Below are 24,769 nucleotides of genomic sequence, written 5' to 3'. Positions count from 1 at the left end.
GGTTGGAAAGCAGGCGGCGGCCTGCGGCTTGCTCAGCTGCTGCCCTCTGTGCAGGTGTGCGCTGGACACAAGGCTGAGCCCTGACCCTGACCCTGACTTGATTTGGGGACCCCTGAGCCCAGGACGGAGGGGAGCAGGAGGGCTGGAGGAGGGCCAGGCAGCCTTCGGCCACCGCGTGCGGTCACCGCTGCATGGCCTGGCCACTGGGCGACTCCCAGGGAACTGCGGTCATTACTGCCTTGCAACAGACCCCTTTTTGTGTCCTCGCGTCAGAGGAGGCTGTTTTCTTTGCAGACTCCCTGAGTGATCAATTCACCGCCAAGAAAACGAAAGGGTGACATAGCCAAGCGCGTACGGGTGCTGCGCTGGCTGGCGGCCTGGAGAGCTGTCCGGCGGAGCGGCCCCAGGGCTGGGGCGGGCAGGACAGGCCGCGGCAGGGGCAGGGCGCAGGGTGCGGCGGTGGCCTGAGGGACGTCTGGCTGTACCTGGGACACAGACCCTGGGAGTGGGAGCAGCCTTTCGGAGCCCGTGCTCACGGGCTGGCCCACACGCGGCCTCCACAACACGCCTGCTGCTTGGATGGACATGCAGACCAGTGCCGGCCGGAGCAGGGCCTAGGGAGAGCCTCTGTGCTCGGGGAGATGCCCGCCCGGGCGGGGGCCGAACTCGGAGTCGTCAGCTGTGGGCTCGGTGGGCTCGGTGTTTCTCCCTCTCGGTGTCCGCAGCACTGCAGGTGCCCGCGTTCCCGCTAGGTCAGAGGGGCCTGCTGTCGGAAACCAAGCAGAGGGGCGGGAAGCCACCCCACCCGCCCCGAGGACATCCTGGGTGCTCGGATGAGATGAGGAAAGAGCTGCAAGGGGAGAAGAGCTGCCCCTTGGCCAGGAGCCGCCAAGCCCGCGAAAACCTCGCCCTCCGAAGCCCGACAGAACCTCAGCCTCCATCCAAATCAGGAAGGGAAAGCACCTGGGGGTCCCTGTAAGGTCCCCCAGTTGCAACGCAGACGGGTGAGAGGAGCCTTCGAAACACTGCAAGTGTCCCAGGTGAGTCCGGGCAGAGGGGGCTGGTGCCGGGCGCCACGAAGAGGAAAGGAGCCTCCTCAGGAGGAGGGAACAGGGGGCAAGGGAGTCCCCACTGGGGCATGAGATGGGGTTGGGGTGACTGGGAGACTTGGGGCGTGGGGTGCTGACAGAGGAGTGCCTTGCTGTTGGGGCAAGGGCCAGGGCCCATAGAGATGCTGGCCAGCAGGGGCCTGGCTCATAGCTACAGCCCTGAGCCACCTCGCAGGGAGCTCTGGCCACCCTTCCCCCCACTGGAGTAATTTCGAAGGGGCTGACGCTCGGGGGACCTGGGGTCTCTTACGGACCAACTGAATCCAGAGTCCAAGCTGCAAGACGCATCCTGCCTTACCCTACAGCCTTGGGGACCAGGGCTTCTGTCTGTGGAGGCCGCCTCTGTGTCCCCAGTGTTGAGACACAGGTGGGACCCACCACATGTCTAATCAATGGATGAATTTACTCTGTGTGTGTTGGGGTGTGTCACCTGTGCGCTCAGAGGAACCTTTTCAATTTGTAGAGCGACACCCCACGAGGTGTCCCCACACCCTGTTTCATTGATGCTGACCAGGGGTTAGGACATAGGGTCCTGTTCACTGACCAGCCTGAGGGCCAAAGAGGGGTGCAGCACAGATAGAGTCCCTCTAGTCACCCTCCTGCTTCAGCACAGACATGGCTCTGCTGAGACCCAGCCCAGAACAGCCCAAGGGGAGCTGGTTCCTCCCGCCCCCAGGCCTTGCTCCTCGTCCCCTCTCCAGGCACAAAGGGAAGCGGCCCCTCCCCTTCTTGTACTGGGTCCCAAGAACCCTCTCCGGTGTGCTCTGGAGCCAACCCTCCCTCCCTACAAAGGACGTTTCTCCCTGGCCGCCTTCTTGCCCCCACTCCAAGCCAACCTAGCCCCTCCCTGGGGGACTCAGCCTGTGCCTTGCCTGGAAGGGCTCCACGACCCCCAGCCAGCCGAACTTCCGGGTGCAATGAGGAGGCGAGGGCAGAGAGGCGCCTCCAGAGCCTTTTGTTACCTTCAGCTCACATGAGCTGGGTAAGCCCTGAGGCCCCTGCCGGCTGCTGGACGCTGGATGGAGTGGCTCCCAGCGGGCCACGGGGACAGCACCCTCCTGCAGCCCACTTCCCTGCAGCCAGACCCACCTTCTCACCCCAAACGGGAGTTAGCCACTTCTCCACGGAGCCCCGGTTCCCTGCCAGGAGAATGGGGTGAGGGGCCATCGCTGCTGGGACAGCGCCGTGCCCGGCCCGAGATGACAGAGGGGGGAACAGAAGTAGTATGCCCAGGTGCACACACATGTGCATGCCTCTGCCCACCTTCCTGAAAAGCACGCGCTCACACCGACAGCCTCGATTCTCTCCCAGCACCCGCGGCCGACTCCTGACGGGGAAAGACTCCTGGGCCGTGAGGTGGAGGTGGCATTGCCGACGTAAGGAGAGCTTGTCCTGGCAGCGGCGCTGAAAACATGCGTCAGGACCCTCCGAGGTCCCTGGGACCCTTTCCAGGGGGCTGTGAGGTCACAACTACTTGCTGGGATTTGCCTTTTCCACTCTCACTCACGCACGAATGTGCAGTGGCATTACCCAGGGCCTGTGCGATGTGCCCACAGTTCCTCGAAAAGGCAACAAGACATCCTCCCTTTCCAGCTACGCGTCTGTGAGAAGCTGGATTTTCTTCACAGGCTCAGCCAGCTGCCATCAGATGAGAGGCAGGAGCGGGCCGGGCGCCGCTGCCTTTCCTTAGCCAGGAGTTAGAGAGACAGAGCTGAGAAACAGTGCCCCGGTCCCCAGTGATTTTTCTTTAAAAAGTGTAGATATTGTCGTAAAACATCATGCTGTTGTTGTTTTTGTGGATTAATAAGTATTCTAGACATTTATGTTGTGATTTCAAATATGGTAAATATCGGAAGGTATAAGGCATATAAACAAAGGCTCTGTGGGGTCCCCAGTGAGGTCTAAGCTGTGAAGGGGTCCTGGGGCCACAAAGTTTGAGAACCACTGACTTGGAGTTCTTCCCGCCCCTGTCCCAGGGCAGTGTCCATGCTGGTAGCCTGTGGCTCATGTGAGCGGGTTGGCTCACTGGCTCTTGTGGCCACTCCTGGCTTGCTGGTGCCTTCATTATTTTCTCTCTGAACCTGGGAAGCATTAATCTGGTTCCAAACTCAGTGTTGGTTTTTAAGCTGAACCGGTTCTGAAGCGTGGGGGGGTGGGGGGGGCGGCCCTTCCCGGTCGGATCTCCCGCCGGCTTCTCCAACTCCGCGGCGGTGACCCCACAAGGTGCTGCAGCGCCCCAGCGCCCCTTCCCCGGCGGCCCCCAGGACCCTGCGGGCGGCTGAGACCGCCTTCTCCGGGCAGCCGGTGGCCGTGTCCCGGCCTGAGCGTGGGTCCCGCGTGGCCCCGGCAGCCCCGACAGGTCCCCAGACCCCCCAGGGCCACGCCTCCGCGCGGGGAGCCCCCACCTCCACACCCACAGCCACCCCCGGTCGGGGATCCCGAGGCCGCGTCAGTGGCCGCAGCGAGGGCGCCAGGCGGAAAGGGAAGGAGAGGACAGAGGGCGTGGAGGGGGAGGAGACTCGGGAAGGGAGAGACAAAGAGAGGGGGCGGTGGCCGGGCGTGGGGGCCGGGGCCGAGGGCGCTTGGACCCGCTGCCCTTCTCATTGGCCGGCGCCCTCCGCGGACACGAACAGCAGCTCCGCTTCGCTCCCCACCCGCCCCGCGCCGGCCCCGTGCTCCTCGCGTCCGCCTGCCCCGTGCCCGGCTCTTCAGTTGCGCCTGCTTGGTGAGTAGCTACTGTCCCTCTGTCCCCAAGACGCGCGCTCCCGAGAGGGTTTCCGGGCCCCCTGGTCACCTCTCCCCTTGGACTGGAGCCTGCGGCGCCCCAGAGGGAGCCCCACCCTGGAGTCCGGCCGGCGCCCGAGCCTTGCTCGTTGGTCCTCGGTAGCAGCAAATAGTTTCCATCCGCGTTGCCCGGCCGAGTGCTCTGGGAGTCAGCGGGCAGCAGGGTGGACGTGTGATGCCCTGAACTCGGCAGGTTACGCCCTGGGGCCAGAGCCAAACTGTAAACCCCACTGTGGTCTTGGCAAAGTGGGGTGCTGGTGCCCCCCCACAGACGCTGGGGAGCCTTTGGAAGGGCCGTTTGGAATCCCGTGATGGGCTGCGGAACCTAAGGCAGCTCTGCTTCCCCAGCCGCGGGGTCGGGTGGGGGCTCTGCTTTCTCCGCGGAAACCCTCTCAGCCCTAGAGGGGGATGCGGGGGTGCCCGGAGGGGCCCCGAGTCTCCCCTGCCAGGCTCCGTGCATCAGGGGCGTCTGGGTACCTGTGGGTGCCGGTGTGAACGCAGTCTCTGCTTGTAGGAGATGGGACCCCTGAGGCCCGCGGCCCCCCTGGGCAGGGTGCTGTGGGCTCTACTCCTGGCCCCCCTGGGCCCCGCCGCCGGCCAGCCTCGTGGGGGAGAGACCCTCTGCGCAGCCCGGCTCCCGGCCAAGTACAGCATCACCTTCACCGGCCAGTGGAGCCAAGCCGCCTTCCCCAAGCAGTACCCCTTGTTCCGCCCCCCTGCGCAGTGGTCCTCCCTGCTGGGTAAGCACCCCTCCTCGCCCCTGCTGGGGGGCAGCGCCGGGCCCTGCGGGAGGGCCATAGCTCAGGCCTGCTGTCCTGGCCACTTCAGCCGGCACCCCAGAGCGGCCGGCACCTCGCCGGCCTCTTACTTCAAGGCAGGAAGGAATTGCGACCCCCACCCCAACACCCCCCCGGCCCCCCCCCGGCCCCCCCCGCCCCCCTTGAGCAGTCGGGGCCCTGGGGCTGTGGGGAGGGACAGGCGGCCGGTCCTGGACGTTCTCGCGCGCGGGCTCACCCCCAGGGGCCACGCACAGCTCCGACTACAGCCTGTGGAGGAAGGACGGCTACGTCAGCAACGGGCTGCGGGACTTCGCGGAGAAGGGCGAGGCGTGGGCGCTGCTGAGGGAGATCGAGGCCGCTGGGGAGAGAATCCAGAGCGTGCACGGCGTGTTCTCGGCGCCCGCGGTGGCCAGCGGCATCGGGCAGACCTCCACCGAGCTGGAAGCGCACCCCCGGCGCTCGCGGGTCGGCCGCGGCTCGGGGCGCCCCAGGGTCCCGCGGGGGGGGGGGGGGGCAGGGTCGGGGCTCCCCAGGGTCCCGCGGGGGGGGGGGGCAGGGTCAGGGCTCCCCAGGGTCCCTCGGGGGGGGGGGCAGGGCCGGGGCTCCCCAGGGTCCCGCGGGGGAGAGTCGGCCGGGTCTCCCCAGGGCCCCGCCGGGAGGCTCACTGTGCCCCCGCCCCCTCAAGGTGTCTTTTGTGGTGCGCATCGTGCCCAGCCCCGACTGGTTCGTGGGGGTGGACAGTCTGGATCTGTGCGAAGGAGGCCACTGGAAGGAGCGGGCGGTGCTGGACCTTCACCCGTACGACGCGGGCACCGACAGCGGCTTCACCTTCTCTTCCCCGAACTTCGCGACCATCCCGCAGGCCCCGGTGACGCAGGTGAGGCGGCCCCGCTTGCCCTGGGACCACCCGCTCCGGGCGCGCGCGAGGGGAGCCCGGGCGCTGGGGGGATGGAGCGTCCCCGGCCGCCCTCCGGGTGCTTGCGCATCTGGCTCCGGTTTTGGGAGACACCCCCGTATCTCTGTCCTCCCTGAAGAACGGGGGGAACCACCAGTGTTGGGGGCGCGGCTTCGGGCAGCCTCGGGCCATAGCCCCGCCCGGCGCTTGGCGTTTCCCGGGGGTCGCTGACTCACGAGCATCATTTTGCTCCCCCTGCCTGGGCCCCAGTGCTCGCGGGGCGTGACGGATAAAACCCCTGCCTGCGTCGACGCCGCATGCGCCGGGCCCCAGGAGTCCGGGAGAAGGCCGGCGCTGAGCTTCACCCACCCCGGGTTGGGGCCCCTGGTTTCCCTGCGCGGGTCGCAGGTGGGCGTTGGGGTTCCCAGCCCTGGGTGCCAGCTGCTTCTTCGTCACGTGCCAGATAACGTCCTCCTCTCCGAGCCACCCCGCGAACTCCTTCTACTACCCGCGGCTGAAGTCCCTGCCCCCTATCGCCAGAGTGACGCTGGTGCGGCTGCGGCACAGCCCCCGAACTTTCGTGCCCCCCACCCCGGACCTGGTGGGCAGGGACAACGAGGTCGACACCCTCCCAGGTAAGGGGGCGCGCGGGACGCGGCTGCGAGGAGAGGGGGCTTCAGTGGGTCCCTGAGTCCGGGCGCGCCCCGGCAGGAGGAGGTGCCCAGCGATCCGGCTTGGGCTCCTGGGCGGCGGCCCCGCGCGGGGCGTTCACAGCGCGCCTCCCCCTCCGTTAAAGCGACCCTTGGGGGTCGCGCGAAGAGGAGCTGACGTTCAGAGGCGAAGAGCAAGCGCCAACCCCGTCGCGCGGCGGCGACACCACGCGGCCTCCCCTGGGGACCGCTGCTTCCGTGAGGCAGCACCCCCCCCCCCGGCCCCCGCGGGGCGCCGCCCTCTCAGCGGGGGACACGGTCGAGCGCTGGGCGCCGCCGCGAGCGCTGGACCTGGCCCAGCGGCTGAACCCCAGCTGCGCCCGGAGACCCGCCGGGGCTCCCCGGCACTCGGGGTCCGGGACCCTGAAAGCGCCTCCGGGCCCCCAGGGGGGCCACCCGCTCTAAATCTCAGGAGTCTGGGTCTCTTTAAGCAGTTTCAAAATCACATGATTCATAGCATTCATCAGGATAACTTTAAACACTTTTTATTGTGATAAAATATACCTAAAATGCTCTATTTTAACCACATTTAAATGTACAATTCGATGGCAAAGTACATTCACCAATATCTATTTCCCAGACATTTCCATCATTCCGGAGAGAAACTCTGATGTCAAGCAGTAACCTCATTGCCAGCTCCCCGCCCGGTGACGGCAATTCTGCTTTCCTCTCTATGAATGGTCTATTCTGGAGTCTTCTTATAAATGGAATTATACAGGACTGTCCTTTTGCATCTGGCTTGTTTCACTCAGCCTGACGCCTTCAGGGCTCATCCACGCTGATGCGTGTATCAGCGTGTCATTCATTTTTATGGTGGAATAATCCATTGCGTGTATAAACCACATTTTGTCTTTCTATTCATCTGGAGAGGGACACGGGCTGCTCCCATCTTTTTGCAGTTGTGAACAATGCCACTGTAACCATCTGTGCGAATACGCTCGCGTGCCCCCGCTTTCAGTTCTTTTGGGTGTGTACGTCTGGAAGTGGGACTGTGCCTCATATGGGAATTCTATATTTAGCCTTGTGAGGAGCCACCAAACTGTTTTCCACAGAGGCTGCACTTATTTCATGTTTCCACCAGCAATGCACGTGGGTTCCAAATTCTCCACGTTTTATTTTCCATTAAAAAAATAAATAGCCCCCCCCAGTGGTTGTGACGTGGCATCTCTTTGTGGTTTGATTTGCATTTCCCTGATGGCTAATGATGTCGAGCGTCTTTCCATGTGCTCTCTGGCCACTTGTAAATCTTCTTTGGAGAAATGTCTACTCAAGTCTTTTGTCCATTTTAAAAATTAGGTTGTTTGTCTTTTTGTTGTCAAGTTGGAGGATTTCTTCTTATATTCTGGATGTTAAACCCTTTACCAGATGTGTGGTTTCCAAATATTTTCTCTCTTCTGTAGGTTGTCTATTTTACTTTCATGGTAAAGTCCTTTGATGTACAAATGTTTTTCATTTTGGTGTGGTCCCTTTTATCTATTTTTTCTTTTGTTGCTTGTGCTTTGGGTATAAAGTCTAGAAAACCATTGCCTAAGACAAGTTCCTGAGGATACTGCCCCATGTTTCCTTCCAGGAGTTTTAGTTTCAGTTCTTCTATTTCAGTATTTGATCTGTTTTGAGTCGATTTTTGTATACAGCATGATTTTGTATACGGTATAGCGTCCACCTTCATTCTTTCGCGTATGGATATCCAGTTTTCCTAGAACCATTTCTGGAATGGTTATTCCCAAACCTGGGTGCCCTTGGCACCCTTGTCAGAAATCAGTTGGCCACAGAAGTGTTTATTTATCAACTCTGAATTGAATTCCATTGATATAAGTCTATCCTTGTGCCAGTGCCGTGCTATTTTGATTCCTGTGGCTTTGTAATGTGCTTAGAGATCAGGAAGTATGAGTACTCCAATTTCATTTTTTTTTGCATGCTGTATGAATAACAAAGACCACATTTCTTTCCTTTCCATGTCAGTATCCCGTTATTGCAGCACCATTTGTTGGAATTTTGTTTGTTGGTTTGGGGGGGAGTGCATGGGCTGGGAATTGAACCTGGGTCTCCCACATGGCAGGTGAGAATTCTCCCACGGAGCTACCCTCGCCCCTCACTCATTCTTGCTTTTCAGGATGGCTTTGGCTATAGAGAGCAGCTTACCCTTCCATGTCATTTTGGTGATTGGTTTTCCATTTCTGTAAAGAAGGCTGTTCAGATTTTTATTGGGGTTGAATTGAAGAAATTACTTTGGACAGAATTCATATCTTAACAATATTTAGTCTTCCAGTCCATGAAACCGGAATGGCCTTCCATTTATTTAGGTCTACTTTGATTTCCTTTAGAAACGTTTCTTAGTTTTCTGTGTTGTCCTTTATATACTTGGTTAAATTTAATTCCTAAAGATTTCATTCTTTTAGCTACTATAAATAAGTGGAATTTTCTTGATTTCTTCTTCAGAGCGTTCATTACTACCGTATGGGAACACTACTGGTTTTTTTCACATTGACTTGAACCTGACATTTTGTGAATGTGTTTATTAGCTCTGCCAGCTTTGTTGAAGATTTTCAGGATTTCCTATATATAGGATCATGTCAGGATTTTCTGTATATAGGATCCTTTGAAATAGGGACAATTTCAATTCTTCCTCTCCAATGTGGATGTCTTTTGTTTCGTTTTCTTGCCTAACTGCAGGAAGAAGGTCACGTTGATCACAGTGGTGACAGTGGGCGCCCTCAAGCTTGTAGGGAAAGTTTTCCGTCTCTCTCCACCGAGTCGGATGTTAGCAGGGGGTTTTCATAACCTGACCTTTATCACACTGAGGAAGTTTCCTTCCATTCCTAGTCTTCTACATTTTTTCAATCAAGAAGGGGTGCTGGATTTTGTCAGATGCCTTTTTTGTAACACTTGAGATGATTATGTGTTTTTTTTCTTCCCTCTGTGGCTGTGATATATTACATTAATTAATTTTCTTATGTTGGTCACCCTTGCAAGTGGATAAATACCACTTGACTATGGTATATACATATTTTAATATTTCAATCTGCCAGTATTTTGTTGAGGATGTTTCATCTATATTCATAAGGGGTAGTGGTGTGTTACTTTCTTTCTCTGGCTTTGTTATGAGGGTGATATTACCTCATAGAATGAGTTAGGGTGCATTTTCTCTTAAAAGTTTCTTAAGAGTTTGAGCAAGATTGTACTAATTCTCGGAATATTTATTAAAATTCACCTGTGAAGTCATCCAGTCCCAACCTTTCATGGTCGGGCAGTTTTTTTTATTACTTATTCGATCTTTTTTCTAGTTATTCTTCTGTTTCTTCTTGAATCAGTGTGGGTAGTTTGTGTTTTTCTAAGAATTTGTCCATTTCATGTGTTGGCTTATCTGTGTGCAGTTGTTCGTAGTGTACTCTTTTACTCCTTCTTATTTCTGTGTAGTTTGTTGTCTGTCACCTTTTCCATTTCTGATTTTAGTTATTTGTGTCCTCTCTATTTATTTGTCAGTCTAGCTAAAGGTTTGTCAAATTTTATTGATCTTTTCAAGAAAACTGCTTTTAGTTTTGTTGATTCTATCTTTTTTTTTTTTTTACTTCTATTTTATAGATCTTCTCTCTAATCTTTGTTGTTTCCTTCCTCTGCTCACTTTAGGTTTAGTGTCCTTTCTTTTTCTAGATTCCCTAGTTGTGAAGTGAGGTCTCCGATTTTATCTTCTTTCTTCTTCTTTTTTTTAACAGCTGAAGAATAATTTTTTTATTAGAAGGGTAATGCTTCAAGAGCCACGAATCCCCACCCAGGAAAAGCAGAACACTTCTAGTGCATGATCTGACTGGGGCCTGGTCCTTCCAAATAGGACATAAGAAATAATCTGGCATGTCTCCTGGCGGACGTTATGGCATAGGGTACGAATGGCGCCGCCTCTGGAGAAGCAGCTACAAGAGCCAGATGGACAAGGTTTTTATTTGACCATTTTTAAGTCTTTCAAGCACTGAAAAGGCTGTGAAAGCACAGGAAGGGGAGAGAGCAAAGGTGAAACCTGCTAACTGCCCTTTCCACCTGCCATACATCTCTTTTCCCCACCCCCTTAACTCATCGGCCCCCAATCCGCAGTAAGTGTTAAGACCACACCAGAAGGCTTGTACCAAGAGTAAAGAAAGGCCTAGAATCAAGGTGTAGATAAGCAGAGAGGAGGGAATGCAGTGGACATTTGTCATTTTTTAGTCCCCAGCATCCACACCCATACCCCCTTCTTACGAAGTCCTTTCAGGCAAGTCAGGCACTCCTTGTGTAATAAGGAAAAGCAAACATTTGCCCTCCCTCAAAAGAAACCAAGGAAGTCCCAGACGCTTTCTTTCTATATGTAGATACAGCCATCAGCGTCACTTGACTTAAGCTTGGCTAATCAAATTTCTGTCTCCTAGAACTTTAATTCTTCAACAGAGTCAGATGCAACAACCAAAGAAATAGTTTGCAGTGGAACCAGGCAAGTCAATCAGCAGCTCCGCTACTGAGATGGCCTCCATCAGTTTCAAGGCCCGGTTCCTTAGGCTACCCGTCCACCCTGCCAGGCTTCTCCTCAATGGGGAAATGGTATTTTAAGCGCCCTTTCTTTCTTTCTTTTTTAATGTTAAGCATTTAGAGCTATGAATTTCCTTCACAGCACTACCTTTCCTGCATTCTGTAAGTTTAGCTATGTTGTGTTGTCATTTTCAGTTGTCTCAAGTCATTTCCCTGTAATTTATTCTTTACCCATTGGTTGTTTAAGAATACATTAATTTCCACATATATTTTTCCACTTCTCATTTTGTTATTGATTACTAGCTCCATTTTGTTGTGGTTGAAGAGAATACATTGTATGATTTCAATATTTTTTAATTGATTGGGACTTGTTTTATGACTGTATTAGCTAGGGTTTGCTAGAGAAACAGAATCAGCAGGAAATATTTGTAGATATAACATTTAAAAAAGTGTCTCATGTAACCGTGGGAAGGTAGAGTCCAAGGTCTGTAGGGCAGGCTGCAAGCTGGCAGCTCTGATGAAGTTCCTCAGTGAACTCTCAAGAGAGGCTGGCTGGATAACTTGTAGGAATGCAGACTCTGAAATCCGCAGGGCAGGCTGTGAAACTGATGACTCCAGTGGAGGGTCTGGACGAACACCACAGGAGAGGCTCACCGGCCGAAGCAGGAATAGAGCCTGTCTCCTCTGAATCCTCCTTAAAAGGCTTCCAGTGATTAGACTGAGCATCACTCATGGCAGAAGACACTCCCCTTTGACTGATTACAAATGGAATCAGCTGTGGATACAGCTGACGTGATCATGATCTAATCCTATGAAATGTCCTCATCGCAACAGACAGGCCAGCACTTGCCCGACCAGACGCCCAGGCACCACCTGGCCAAGGGGACACATGAAGCTGACCATGACAGCGACCTAGCGAACGGCCTGCCCTGGAGAATGACCGCATGCACTCGAGAGGATGTGTATTGGAGTGTTGTAGACACATGTCTGTCAGGTCTTGTTGGTTTAGGATATCGCTCAAATCTTCCTTTTCCTTAAAGATCTTCCAGCTAATGAAGCTTCTATCCATATTCAAAGTGGTGTATTGAGTCTCTACTATTAATGTAGAACGGTCCATGTCTCCTTTCAAATCTGTCAGTTTGACAATAGCGTAATTGTTATGTCTTCTTGTTGCATTGCCTCTTTATCAGTTTATAATAACTGTCTCTGTCCCTTGTAACTGTTTTTGACTTGAAGTCTATTTCATCTAATGCTAGTTAGCTACTTTTGTTCTGTGTTGGTTGCTATTTGCATAGTATATACTTTTCCATCCTTCCACTTTCAACTTCTTGGGTATTTAATTTAAGGGAGTCTCTTGTAAACAGCATATCAATGGGTAATAGTTTTTTTTATCCATTCTACCAATTTCTGCTTTTTGTCTGGAAAATTTAGTCCTTTTATATTTAAAGTAACCACTTATCATGCAAGACTTTCTTTTGCCATTCTGCTAGTTTGTCTTTTAAGTCTTTTCTTCTACTAATGCTTACTTTAATATTTGTTTGATTTTTTTGTATTATACTATTTTGAATCCCTCCTCATTTCTTTTGAATATATTTTTCATGTATTTTCTCTGTGGCTGCCATGGGGTAACAATTTAACATCCTGAATCTGTAACAGTAATATTTGATTAGATACCAATCTAACTTCAATAGAAACATATATACTGTTCTTATGCCCCTCTGTTACCCCACATTTTTTTGGACTTGTTACAAATTATATCTTTGTCCATCATATTTCAGAACCATAGAACTCTCATTGCTATTTTGCATTTGCATTTTAGAACCTATAAAAATAAGAATAAGTGAACTGACACACTAAAAATTACAGTGCAGTAGTCCTGGCATTTATAATTATTGTGGTTATCTTTACAGGAGGTCTGTATTTCTTATGCCGCTTTGGAACATTGTCCAGTGTCCCTTCCTTCAGGCCAAAGGTCTCCCTTTCAGCATTGCTCGTAGGGCAGGTCTAGTGGCGATGAGCTCAGTCAGCTTTTGTTTAGTTTAGAAATCTTAATCTCCTTCTCACTTTTGAAAGACAGTCTTGCTGGATATAAAATTCCTGCTTGGCTAATTGTTTTCTTTCAGCCCTTTAAATATTTTGTCCCACTGCCTTCTTGCCTTCATGATTTCTGATGAAAAATCAGAACTTAAACTTATTGGGTTTCCCTTGTACATAACTCAACACTTTTCGCTTGCAGCTTCCAGAACTGTTTGCCCTTGGCATTGGACAATTTTATTACTACGTGTCTGGTCATAGTTCTCTTTGAGTTTATCCTATTTGGGGTTTGCTGGGATTCTAGAATGTGTATATGATGGTTAGGTTCTGGTTCAACCTGGCCAGGTGATGAGGCCCAGGTTTCTGGTCAGGTGAGCACTGCTGTGACCATTGCTGCAAGGATACTTCATAGTTGGTTAATAAACCGGAAGGCTGGTGTATTAAATCATCAGCTCGTTGACTGCATTTGAGGCTGATTGCATCTGCGATCAACTAAGGTGTGTCTCCCACAGCAAGAGAATCCAATCAGTTGAAGGCTTTAAGGAAGAAGAGAGGCTTTTTAACTGCTTCTCCAGCCAGCGAGCCTCTCCTGTGGCGCTCGTCCAGACCCTTCATCAGAGCCGCCAGCCTTGCAGCCTGCCCTGCAGATTCTGGGCTCTTCCATCCCCACGGGTGCTTGAGACCCCTTTATAAACCTATTTACAGAGCTCTCCTGTTGGTTCTGTTCTCTAGAGAGTGCTAACACGGTGCATATTCACGTCTTTCATTAAATTTGGGATGGATTCTGCCATTATTCCTTTGGTATTCTTTCTGCCGTTTCTCTCTGTTTCTTCTCTTTCTGGGCCTCCCAGTATGCTTATGTTGGTATACGTTTCAGAGCATCCAAACATGTTTCTGAGCCTCTGTCTGCTCTTTTTAACTCTTCTTTCTTTCTGCTCCTCAGCCTGAATCATTTCAATTGTCTCGTCCTCAAGACCACTGATTCTTTCTTCTGCCAGCTCCAGTCTGTTTTTGAAACCCTCTAGGGAATTCCCATATTTATTATTCAAGTTTTCCTCATATTCTTTTGTTTTTTATCCATATTTTCCTTTATCTCATTTAAAAAAATTTTTGTCTGGTATGTCCAAAGTCTGGTGATAGTTTATGGATTTTCATCTTCTTCCTTTGAATGGGCCATCATTTCCTCTTTCTTCGTCTTGTAATATTCTGTGGCACAGTATACATTTTCATAGTTCAGTGTGTTAATTTTGGGACTTAGATCCTGTGCTGTCTTCTTTATGTTTGTATACATTGTGCGATATGACAGAGAATTTTTTGAGTGCCAGGAACTAACTAAAATAAACAAACCAAACAAAAAAGACCTGCCACTGTGTTTTTGAATTGGATCTGCTCTGTCTGGGGCGGCCCTTCAGAGCCTGGCCTGAGGCAGGTCTCTCTGTCTTACCTCATTCTGTGTGGTCCTGCCTTTTCCGGGCTGGTGCTTGCTTGAGGCTTTAGGAATTTCCCTTTTGGGGTTTATAGGGGTTGGATGCCCTCTCCGCTTTCTTTGAAACAGACTTTCACCCCTCCTGGGTGCTCTTCTGTGGTAATCCTTTACCCCAGGCAGCTTTGACGTAATTGTTTCTTATGCTGCTTTAGCGGTCTGCAAGCTGCTTCTTGCTTCCAGGACAAATTGTGGGAGGGTGGGCCTGAGACACCTTCCCGGCTCGGTCTTTCAGGCGTCTACTCAGTGGGCTGGCACCGCCTTCAGGCACCCCAGTGTGTGGGGGTCACTCTGTGCTCTCCGGAGCAGCACGGGGTCCAGTGGGGCACAGGCTGGCTCCACACCGCACTGGCCCACCGAGGGTGCCACGAGCTTCTCCCGTCGTTCTGAAGTTGCACTTTCTGACTCAGGACTTGCCCACTTACTGTGGCCTTTTCACTGTTTTCTGCAGTTTTGAGGCAGGGCACTGTCTTTAAGATTTCTCTGTCACCTTTGCCTGTGGGAGGTTGGAGAAGTGCCCACCCTCAGCACTGGTTCCCCAGCCATCGGAAGAGGCTCATCGAAAGCACCGACCCGCAGCCAGACCACACCCCCAGCTATGCTGTGGGAGCTGCACCAGTATCTACTTCATCATCCCAAACCAAAACTCGGATTCCTTTAGCAATAACTCTCCTTTCCCCTCCACTGCCCCTGATAACCAGTGTTCTGCTTCTGTCTCTGCACATTTGCTTTTTCTAAGTATGTCACGTAAGAGAAATCCCACAGTACTTGTCCTTTTGTGTCTGGCTTATTTCATTTAGGTGATGGCTTCAAGGTGCTGCATTTTGTAGCACGGGCCAGCACGTCCTTATTAGAGACACTGTGGGCTCACAGAACAATCATGCGTAAGACACAGGGTCCCCACATGCCACCCCCACCAACACCCTGCTTTAGTGTGGAGTATCTGTCTCCACTGATGACAGCACATTTTATAATTGTGCTATTAATTAAAGTCCATGGTTTGACTTACGGTGCCCTGTTTGCGTGTTCTAGTTCCATGGACTTCTAAAAAGGTTTTAATGAAGCTACCATATGCACAATCTACCATTTCCCTTTTTAATTGTATTGCTTCTTTTTTATGGGTCAACATTCCATTGTTTGGATATACTGTATTTGCTTTATCCATTCATCTGTTGAAGGGCACTGTGCCACTTCCATCTTTTCACTACCATGGCTCCTGCGATGTACCTTGCTTGGTGCACAAATCTTTCCAAGTCCCTGATTTCAGGTCTTTGGGGCATACGTAGGCGAATGGCTGGGTCATATGGTAATTTCTATTTCAATTTTCGGAGGAAACACTAAACTGTTTCCATGACGGCTGCACCATTTTATAACCCCGCCAACAATGGACAAGGATTCCAATTTCTCCGCATCCTCACCAACACTTTCTATTTCTAGATTTTTTTCTAATACTAGCCATCCTAGAGGGTGTGAAATGTTATCTCATTTTAGCTTTAATTTGCACTTTTATAATGGCTAGTGATGCTGAGCATTTTTTTCATGTATTTATCATCCACTTGAATATTATCTTTGGAGAGACGTCTAGTCATTGCATGGCACATTTTTAAATTGGAATTTTGTCTTTTTGTTGTGAGTGACAGGAGTTCCCTATATATTCTGGATAGTAAACACTTATTAGATAAATGATTTCCAAGCATTTTCTCCATTGGGGTTTGGATAGGAATTGCACTGACTCTGTAGATTACTTTGAGGAGTATTGCCATTTTAGCACTATTGTCTTCCAATCCATGAATATGATATATATTTCCATGATTTAGATCTTCTTTAATTTTTTTTAAAACTTTTTTATTGTATAGTATAACATATATACAAAGCAAAGAAATAAAAAAAGCAATACTTTTCAAAGCACTCTTTAACAACTAGTTACAGGATAGATGCCAGAGTCTGTCATGGGCTCCCATACGATCCTCTCGTATCTTTCCTTCCAGCTGCTCCAGAATATAGGAGGCTAGAGGACTTAAATATTTTTTTTATCACCACAATCGACCTTTTTTTCCTCCTTTTTTTGCGTGTGAAAAATAACATATATACAAAAAGCAATAAATTTCAAAGCACAGTATCACATTAGTTGTAGAACATATTTCATTTAGAGTTTGAAATGGGTTACAGTTCCACAATTTTAGGCTTTTACTTCTAGCTTCTCTAAGATACTGGAGACTAAAGAAATATCAATTTAATGATTCAGCATTCATATTCATTTGTTAAATACTGTCTTCTCTGTATAACTCCACCATCACCTTTGATCTTTCCATCTCTCTTGTTAGAGGTGTTTGGACTGTGCCCAGATCTTCTTCAGTTTCCTTCAGCAGCGTTTTATAGTTTTCTGTGTATAATCATTCACTTCCTTGGCTAAGTTTATTCCTAGCTATTTTCTTCCTTTAGATGCTATTGTAAATGGGATTTTTTACTTAATTTCTTGTTTTGGGTTGCTCATTACTTGTGCATAGAAGCATGATAGATTTTTGTTGAACTTGTCCTGCAACTCTGCAATTAGCTCCAGAAGCTTTCTATGAATTTTTGGGATTTTCTACCTAAAGGATCTTGTCATCTGTGAATGGATAGTTCTACTGCTTCTTTACCAATCTGGATGCCTTTAACTTCTTTTTCTTGCCTGTTTCTCTGGTACAATGTTGAATAACTAGCAGTGACAGTGGACACCCTTGTCTTGTTCTTGATCTTAGAGGGAAAGTTTTCTGTCTTTTAGCACTGAATGTGGTGTTATCTGTGGTTTTCATATATGCCCTTTATCATTTTGTGGAAGTCCCTGTCTAACCTTAGTTTGCTTATTGTTTTTATCATGAAAGGGTGTTGGAATTTGTCAATTTTGAGTGTATGAGTGTGTGTTTTCCTTCATTCTACCAATGTAGTGCATTACAGGGATCGATTTTCATATCCAGTACAGATTCCACTTGGCCCTGGTGGATAACCTGTTAAAATACTGTTGGATTTTGTTCTCCAGTATTTTGTTGAGGGTTTTTGCACCTGTATTGATAGGAGTTATTGTCTGTAATTTTTTTCTTATGATGTCTTGCCTGACTTTGGTATCAGGTTACTGCTGGCCTCATGGAATGCGTTAGGAAGTGTACCCTCCTCTTCCAGTTTTTGGAAGAGTTTGAGAAGGATTGGTGTCAATTCTCTTTTAAATGTTGGATAGAATTCAGCAGTGACGTCATCAACTCTGGACTTTTCTTTGTTGGCAGGATTTTGATTACCTATTGAATGGGTCTTTATTTGTTAAAAATTCTGTTGAAATTTTCTATTTCTTCTTGCATCAGAGTAAGTAACCTGTGTGTTTCCAGGAATTTGTCCATTTTATCTAGGTAATCTAATTGGTTGGAGTACAGGTCATAGTAATCTCTTATGATCCTTTTTATTCATGTAGGGTTAGAGCAATGACCCACTTTCTTTTTTTTTCCTTTTTTTATTATTAATTTTTTAAAAATATATAACAACAAACAAATGCAAACATTCTTAACTTATGATCATTCCGTTCTACATATATAATCAGTAATTCACAATATCATCACATAGTTACATATTCATCATCATGATCATTTCTTAGAACATTTGCATCAATTCAGAAAAAGAAATAAAAAGACAACAGAAAAAAATTCACACATACCATACCCCTTACCCTCCCTTTCATTGATCACTAGCATTTCAATCTAAATTTATTTTAACATTTGCTCCCCCTATTATTTATTTTTATTCCATATGTTTTACTCGTCTGTTGATAAAGTAGATAAAAGGAGCATCAGACACAAGGTTTTCACAATCACACAGTCACATTGTGAAAGCTATAGCAATGACCCACTTTCATTCCTGATTTTAGTTATTTGCATCTGTTTTTTTCCTGTCAGTCTAATTAAAGTGTCGTCAATTTTATTGATAAATTCAAAGACCCAACTTTTTGTTTTGTTGATTTTTCTGTGTTTCATTTATTCCACTCTAATCTTTATTTCCCTTCTTCTGCTAACCTTGAGTTTAGTTGCTTTTCTTTTTCTATTTCCTAGAAGAGAAGTTAGGCTATTGATTTCAAATCTTTCTTCTTTTGTAATGTAGGTAATTACAGCTAATCTTAATATATTTGATGCTCAGTGACAGATTTATAATTATTGTTTAATGCATTTGCCTTTTCAATCATGTAAGAAAAAGAGAGAAGTTACAAACCAAGCCAGAGTTATCACAACACTGGCTGTCATGTTTTCCTATGAAGTTACCTTTACCGCTGGTCTTTAGTTTTTCTAATGGCTTCAAGATCCTGTCTTGTATTCTTTCACTTCAGCTTGCAGGGCTCCAGCCAGTGTTTCTTGGCTCTTCTGGTAATGAACGCCCTCAGCTTTTATTTGGAAATGTATTGATTTCTCTTTCATCATGAAGGATACTTTTGCCAGATAGAGGATACTTGGTAGATAGTTTTTCAGAACTTTAAATATGCTTTCTGGTCCATGGCATCTGATGAGAAATCATCTGCTAAGCTTACTGAAATTCCCTTGCATGTGGTGCATTGCTTCTCTCTGCCTTGGGGGTTTGTAAGTTGACTATCACGTGTTTTGCTGTGGCTATCTTTGAGTTTATCTTGCTCAGAAATCTTTGAGATTCTTGTGTGTGTGTATTTATGTCTTTCATCAGATTTGGGAACACTGGGGCCATGATTCCAAATATTTCTGTCAAGTATTTCTTTTTGGGCCTTTTTCTCTTCTCCTGTTAGGGCTCCTATGATGTACATATCGCCATGCTCGATGCTGTCCCACGGGTCCCTCAGGCTCTGTTCATTTTTCCTGAATGTTTTTTCTTTCTGCTCCTCAAACTGGATAATTTCAATTGTCTTATGTTCCAGTTCACTTTTTTCTGCCTAATCTTTTTCTGAATCCCTCTCATGAGTTTTTCATTTCAATTATTGTGCTTTTCAGCTCCAGACTTTGTTTGATTTCTTTTTATAACTAATATTTATTTATTTTATTCAGACAGCTTTAAAAAATTTCCTTTGGCTATTTGTCCACGGCTTTCTTTAGCTCGTTGCACATACTTGAGACAACTGATTTAACATCTGAATCCAATACATGAGTTTCCTCAGGGAGGTTGTCTGTCAAATTCTTTTTTTATTTTTTGAGTATGGATCATAACTTCCTGAATGGATTTTTGTATGTTTTGCATTTTTTTTGGTGTGGAGAACTAGACATTCTGTGTATGATGATGTGGTAACTTGGGAAATCCAGTTCTCCTGGAGATTGTTGATTTCTGCAAGGGGTGGGGCGGGGGTGGAAGCCATGGCCAGCCTGTGGGTGGGAGTGGCCAGAAGCAGTGATCAGCAGTCAGAACACTTGAGCCGGGTTTTTGGAGGACAGGGTCCGTGACACCCACAAGCCACAACAAGAATGGAACCTGGGGTCCCCACAGTGGTGGTGGGCAGGGGATGGTAGCCAGTGGGAAATGCAGGATTCACCAAAATGTATGGAAATAACAAGGGCCTCCATCCTGCTTTTTCTTGGCTGCTGCAAGCATTCAGACTCCAGAGTCCCAAAATCATTAATTCAGATGGTTACTGCCAGTTCAGTAGCTGTTTTTTGAGGAAAGACTGATTCCTGAAGCATTCCTATTCCACCATCTTCCCCAAATCTTCTCTGTGCCTTTCTCTCTTCTTTCCCGAATTCCTCAAATACCCAAGACTTATTTCTGGAGGTCGCAGAGCTGGTAACGAGGGGATGCTGGCAGGAGTTGAGGGGCACAGGGACACCCACCTCCACCAGGCCGAAGGCTGTTGATGAACCCGCTGCCTGGGGTTGGAGAGGTGGGAGCGCATCCCGGGTGGGCTACCCACTGCAGGCGGCCGCGGACCCCAACCCTGCCGGCTGGCTCCCGAGCCGCGCGCTGGGATCATGGGCATTTTCACTTTTCTTTGGGAAAATGAAAATCGCAAGATGATTTAACCATAACACGAAACTGATTATTTTCTGTGTGTGCACACAATGGAAACTGACGGGAAATAGGAAAATGAAGGAACTACGCTGAGAATGTTAACGCCCGGGGGCAGGAAGGTGCCCCTGGGATGGCCCGTGACCCCCGCGAGTCCCCGTGTGTCCCCGAGGGTGGGCACAGCCCGAGGCCCCAGGGCTGGGGAGGTTCCTGCCGCACAGCCCCAGCAGGGCCCGAGCGGGCGCGCGGCTCGCTGCCCTCCGCGAAGCTGCCTTGGCTCGTCTACTTGGGACAGTGCGCGTTGCCGCCGCTTCCCTTTGCGACCCTGGGGTTTGGAGACGGCCACCTGCGGTGAAGACGCCTACCGGGGCGGGGCGTTTCCATCCTTCACATCCGGCTCTCTTCTGTGCTTGGTCCAGTTCTAGAAACGCCGCTGGACTGCGAGGTCTCCCTGTGGTCGTCCTGGGGCCTGTGCGGAGGGCCGTGCGGGAAGCTGGGCGCCAAGCGCAGGACCCGGTACGTCCGGGTGCAGCCGGCCAACGACGGGACCCCCTGCCCGGAGCTCCAGGAGGACGCGGAATGCGTCCCGGATAACTGCGTCTAAGACGAGCGCGGGCCTGGGGTCACACAGGATCCCTGCACAAGCCTCGGCGTGCGTCGCCGGCGGCACCAGGCGGTTCCGGGGTCTTCTGCGTCCGCGCCAGCTTCGCGACCCATGGTCGGGCCACAGGGGCCGAGGTCCCCCTCGACCCTTCTGCACGGCAGCGCGGCAGCAACCCCCCAAGTCCGCGGGAGGCTGCGGGGTGCCCGTGCCGCCCGGCCACCCCCCACCCGCGGGCCTGTTCAGCCCGTGGACCTGGTGGAGCCGCCACTTCCCACGGACGGCGCTGTGGAACGCGCTACGGGCCCGAGGGTGGTGGGTCAAGAGCGCCGCCCAACCCCACGGGCACCGCAGGAGGCCGGCGGGCCACCGCCGGTGGAGAGACCCTTGGGCCCGGCCAGTCCCAGCAGCCCCGCCCCCGCGCCCCGCCCGGCCCGGGACTGCGCGCCCTGCTCGCACCGGGAGGGTGTCGGTGGGCGGGCTGGGCAGCGCCTTGGCGGTTCAGGGCGCTCACCTCTGCACAAAATAAAGACTCCCCGGGCTCCCACCGACACCCACGGCCGCTCGCCTCGCCTTTAATGAACGGTGTGCGGGGGACACTGGGCACGCGGGACCCTGGGGGGGGCCACAGGGCGTGGGGGCACGGGGTGTTCACAGGGGCCACACTGGGCGTGCATAAGACACTGACCGGGGCTGGGGTACAGGGGACGTTGCGTGTGGGGACACGGCATGTTCACAGGAGCTCGCCTGCTCCCAGCGGGGCGCCCCCGGCTCCCCCGGGGCGGAGGGGAGGCGCTCGGATTTCCCACGGGTCCGGGGGGAGTAAAGGAGGCATCAGAGCAGCCTCGAAGGAGTGCCCAGACATACCCCGCGAGTCCAGCGCCCGGTGACCGCGTCAGAGTAACAGCGGGAGAGCTGCTCCGGGCCCGGGGCCCCGCGGCTCCCTGTTCCAGCCACGACGCGCCTGCCTGGCGGGGTCCCGAGCCTCGCCTGTCCAGTGGGCACCCCCCGGTGGATGGTCGGGGGCGCGGAGGGGAGGCCAGCAGTGTCTTGGATGCTGTCCCCGGGGCCCGCGGCCACAAGGTTCCACGGCCTCGCTGGGCCTCGGCACCTCTGCTCCTGAGGACTCAGCAGGGGTCACAGCTCGGCACCCCCCATCCCTGCCCTCCCTGGTCCCTCAGCTGCAGACCCAGCCTCCTACAGGGCCCCACGACCCCCAGGACCCACCCCTCTGGCCAGAGCCGGGTGGCCGCAGACCCCACCCGCCTGGTCACCTACAGGGATGGAACGTCAACCCCCACCCACCCCACCATCACCTCCTGCCTTCCTGTGGAAAATTTGTTAAAATTGCTGGTAACACTTCTGTAATTCTACTACTTTTTAACAGTAACATTTGTTATGTTATGAAGGCGGTACTCTTTAACTGTTGTCCTTAGTTTATGTAGAGATATTTTTGCCTCATTTTCCCAGTCTTTTATTATCTTTTTCTCATGTATACCTTTAATTACTCATTGTTTTGGTTTGTTAAACTTGCCAGAATGCAGTATACCAGAAATGGGTCAGCTTTTATAAAGGGAATTAAGTTACAGGTTTGCAGTTCTAAGGCCATAAACAAAGTCCAGCTAGGGCATCCAGAGAAAGATACCTTGGCTCAAGAGAGCCAATGCCGTCTGTCCAGGGTTGCTCTGTCGACTGGGAAGGCACGCGGTGATGTCTGCTAGCTTTCTCTCCAGTCTTCTTTCAAAAGGCTCCCCCCAGGGCATTTCCTTTCTGTATCTCCCAAGGTTTCTGGCTGTGTGGGCTCTTCTGAAGCTTTTCCCAAAATGGTTCCCTCTTGAACCGGTGGAGACACCTCTCCATGGAAACCACCTATTCAAAAGGTCCCACCCAACGATAATGAATGAAGATGAAAGAGCATGGCTTTTCTGGGTACACAGCACCTTCAAACTTGCGGTCATCTGCCCATACAAAGGATAAAGGGAGTGCCAGTCACAGGGCTGTTACCCTCACCATGTTCTGGTTTTAAACTGTTGTGTACCCCAGAAAAGCCAGGCTCTTTTCCCTAATCCAGTCTTGTGGGGACAGACCTGCTGTTTAGGGGTGGGACCTTCTCATTAGGTAGTTTGCATGGACATGTGACCCACCCAATAGTGGGGGGAACTTTATTTTTTCCAGCAATGTTTTGTGGTTATCAGTATACAAGTCTTTTGTATCCTTGGTTAAATTTAGTCCTAGATATTTTATTTATAAACTATTATAAATTGAACTGTTTTATTAATTTCTTCTTCAGATTGTTCATTACTACTATAGGAATACAACTGATTTTTTTTTATTTTTAGGGAAGGAAGGAGGAAGAAAAAGAGAAAGAGAGGCAGAGAAAGAGACAAAAAGAGAGGAAAAGAGAAGGGAGAAAGGAAGGAGGGAAGAGGGGGAAGGGAGGAGGGCAGGATAGCACCCCATTCCCCACCTGTCCTCAAATTCTCCATCCAGAGCACACCAGAGAAGAATATCAGAGGAAGCTGCTCTGACTTTCCATCTGGGAGCCGATCTCTTAGGGCCTGTTATTCACAGCAACTGAGTCTTGACTTTGTCAACTTCATCAGAGTCACACTATCAAGAGTACACAATGTCTGGTCATTTCACTGAGGATTCGTTCTCAAGGCTCACGCACGTTGTCACATGTTTTGAGACATTGCTTCGTCTTACTGCTAGATAATATTCCATCGTATGTATAGGCCACATTTTTTTGTCCATTTATCTGTTGATGGGCACTTGGACTGTTTCTGTCTTTTGGCAGTTGTGAATAGTGCCACTGTGAACATCGGTGTGCAAATGTCTGTTAGTGTCACTGCCTTCAGCTCTTCTGGGTGGGTACCAAAGAGTGGTATTGCTGGGTCATAGGGCAACTCGATGCTTAGTTTTTTGAGGAACCGCCAAGTTGTCTTCCACAGCTGCTGCACCATTACACATTCCCACCAGAGGTGAATAAGATTCCAATTTCTCTACATCCTCTCCAGCATTTGTAGTTTCTTGTTGGCTTAATGGTGGCCGTTCTTACAGGTGTGAGGTGGTATCTCATTTTGTCTTAATTTGCATTTCCTTTACAGCCAATGAGAATGAGCATCTCTTCATGTGCTTTTTAGCCACTGGTACTTGTTCTTCAGAAAAATGTCCGTTCATATCTTCTGCCCATTTTATAATTGGGTTGTTTATGCTTTTGAATAGAAAATTTTGAGTTGTATAATTTTTTTATGTACGTAGGATATCAAGTCTTTATCTGATGTATTGTTTTCAAATGTGTTTCCCCTTGAGTTGGTTGCCTCTTCATCTTTTTGACAAAATCCTTTGAGGTGCAGAAGCTTTTGAGTCTGAGGAGCTCCCATTTATTTACTTTTAATTTCATTGCTTGTGCTTTGGATGTAAAGTTCAGGAAACTACCCCCATTTAGTAGGTCTTGAAGATATTTCCCTATATTTTCTTACAGGAGTTTTATAGTATTGGCTCTTATATTTAGGCCTTTAATCCATTTTGAGTTAATTTTGGCATAAGGAGTATGCCTTTATTTAATTATTTTGACTATTGATATCCAGTTTTCCCAAGGCCATTTATTGAAAAGACTATTCCAGCCTAGTTCAGTAGATTTGGGAGCCATGTCAAAGGTCAATGGACAGTAAATTTGGTGGTCAATCTCCACACTCTCAATTGAGTTCCACTGATAAATACTTCTATCTTTGTGCCAATACCATATGTTTTGACTATTGTGGCTTTATAATAAGCTTTAAAATATGGACATGTTCATCCTTCCACTTCATTGTTTTTTTTTTAGAATATATTTAGCTATTTGAGGTTTCTTTGCCCTACAAGTGAACTTGATAACTAACTTTTCCAAGTCTTCAAAATAGGT

General features: G+C 49.8%; 1 protein-coding gene across 1 annotated transcript; it reads left to right on the top strand.

Moving 5' to 3' along the window:
* Positions 1-3,726: 3,726 nt before the first annotated feature.
* SPON2 (spondin 2) lies at positions 3,727-21,278 on the top strand. Its single transcript, XM_077137104.1, has 6 exons — positions 3,727-3,834; positions 4,408-4,633; positions 4,914-5,137; positions 5,358-5,549; positions 6,031-6,202; positions 20,684-21,278. Exons 2-6 carry the CDS (start codon positions 4,411-4,413, stop codon positions 20,866-20,868), a joined length of 996 nt encoding a protein of 331 aa, XP_076993219.1. The 5' UTR covers positions 3,727-3,834; positions 4,408-4,410; the 3' UTR covers positions 20,869-21,278.
* The last annotated feature ends 3,491 nt before the right edge of the window (positions 21,279-24,769 follow it).

This window comes from Tamandua tetradactyla, chromosome 19 (genome assembly GCF_023851605.1).
Source record: "Tamandua tetradactyla isolate mTamTet1 chromosome 19, mTamTet1.pri, whole genome shotgun sequence".
Lineage (NCBI taxonomy): Eukaryota > Metazoa > Chordata > Mammalia > Pilosa > Myrmecophagidae > Tamandua > Tamandua tetradactyla.
Note: the sequence above shows the minus strand (reverse complement) of the source record. Positions and strands in the feature narration are given on the sequence as shown.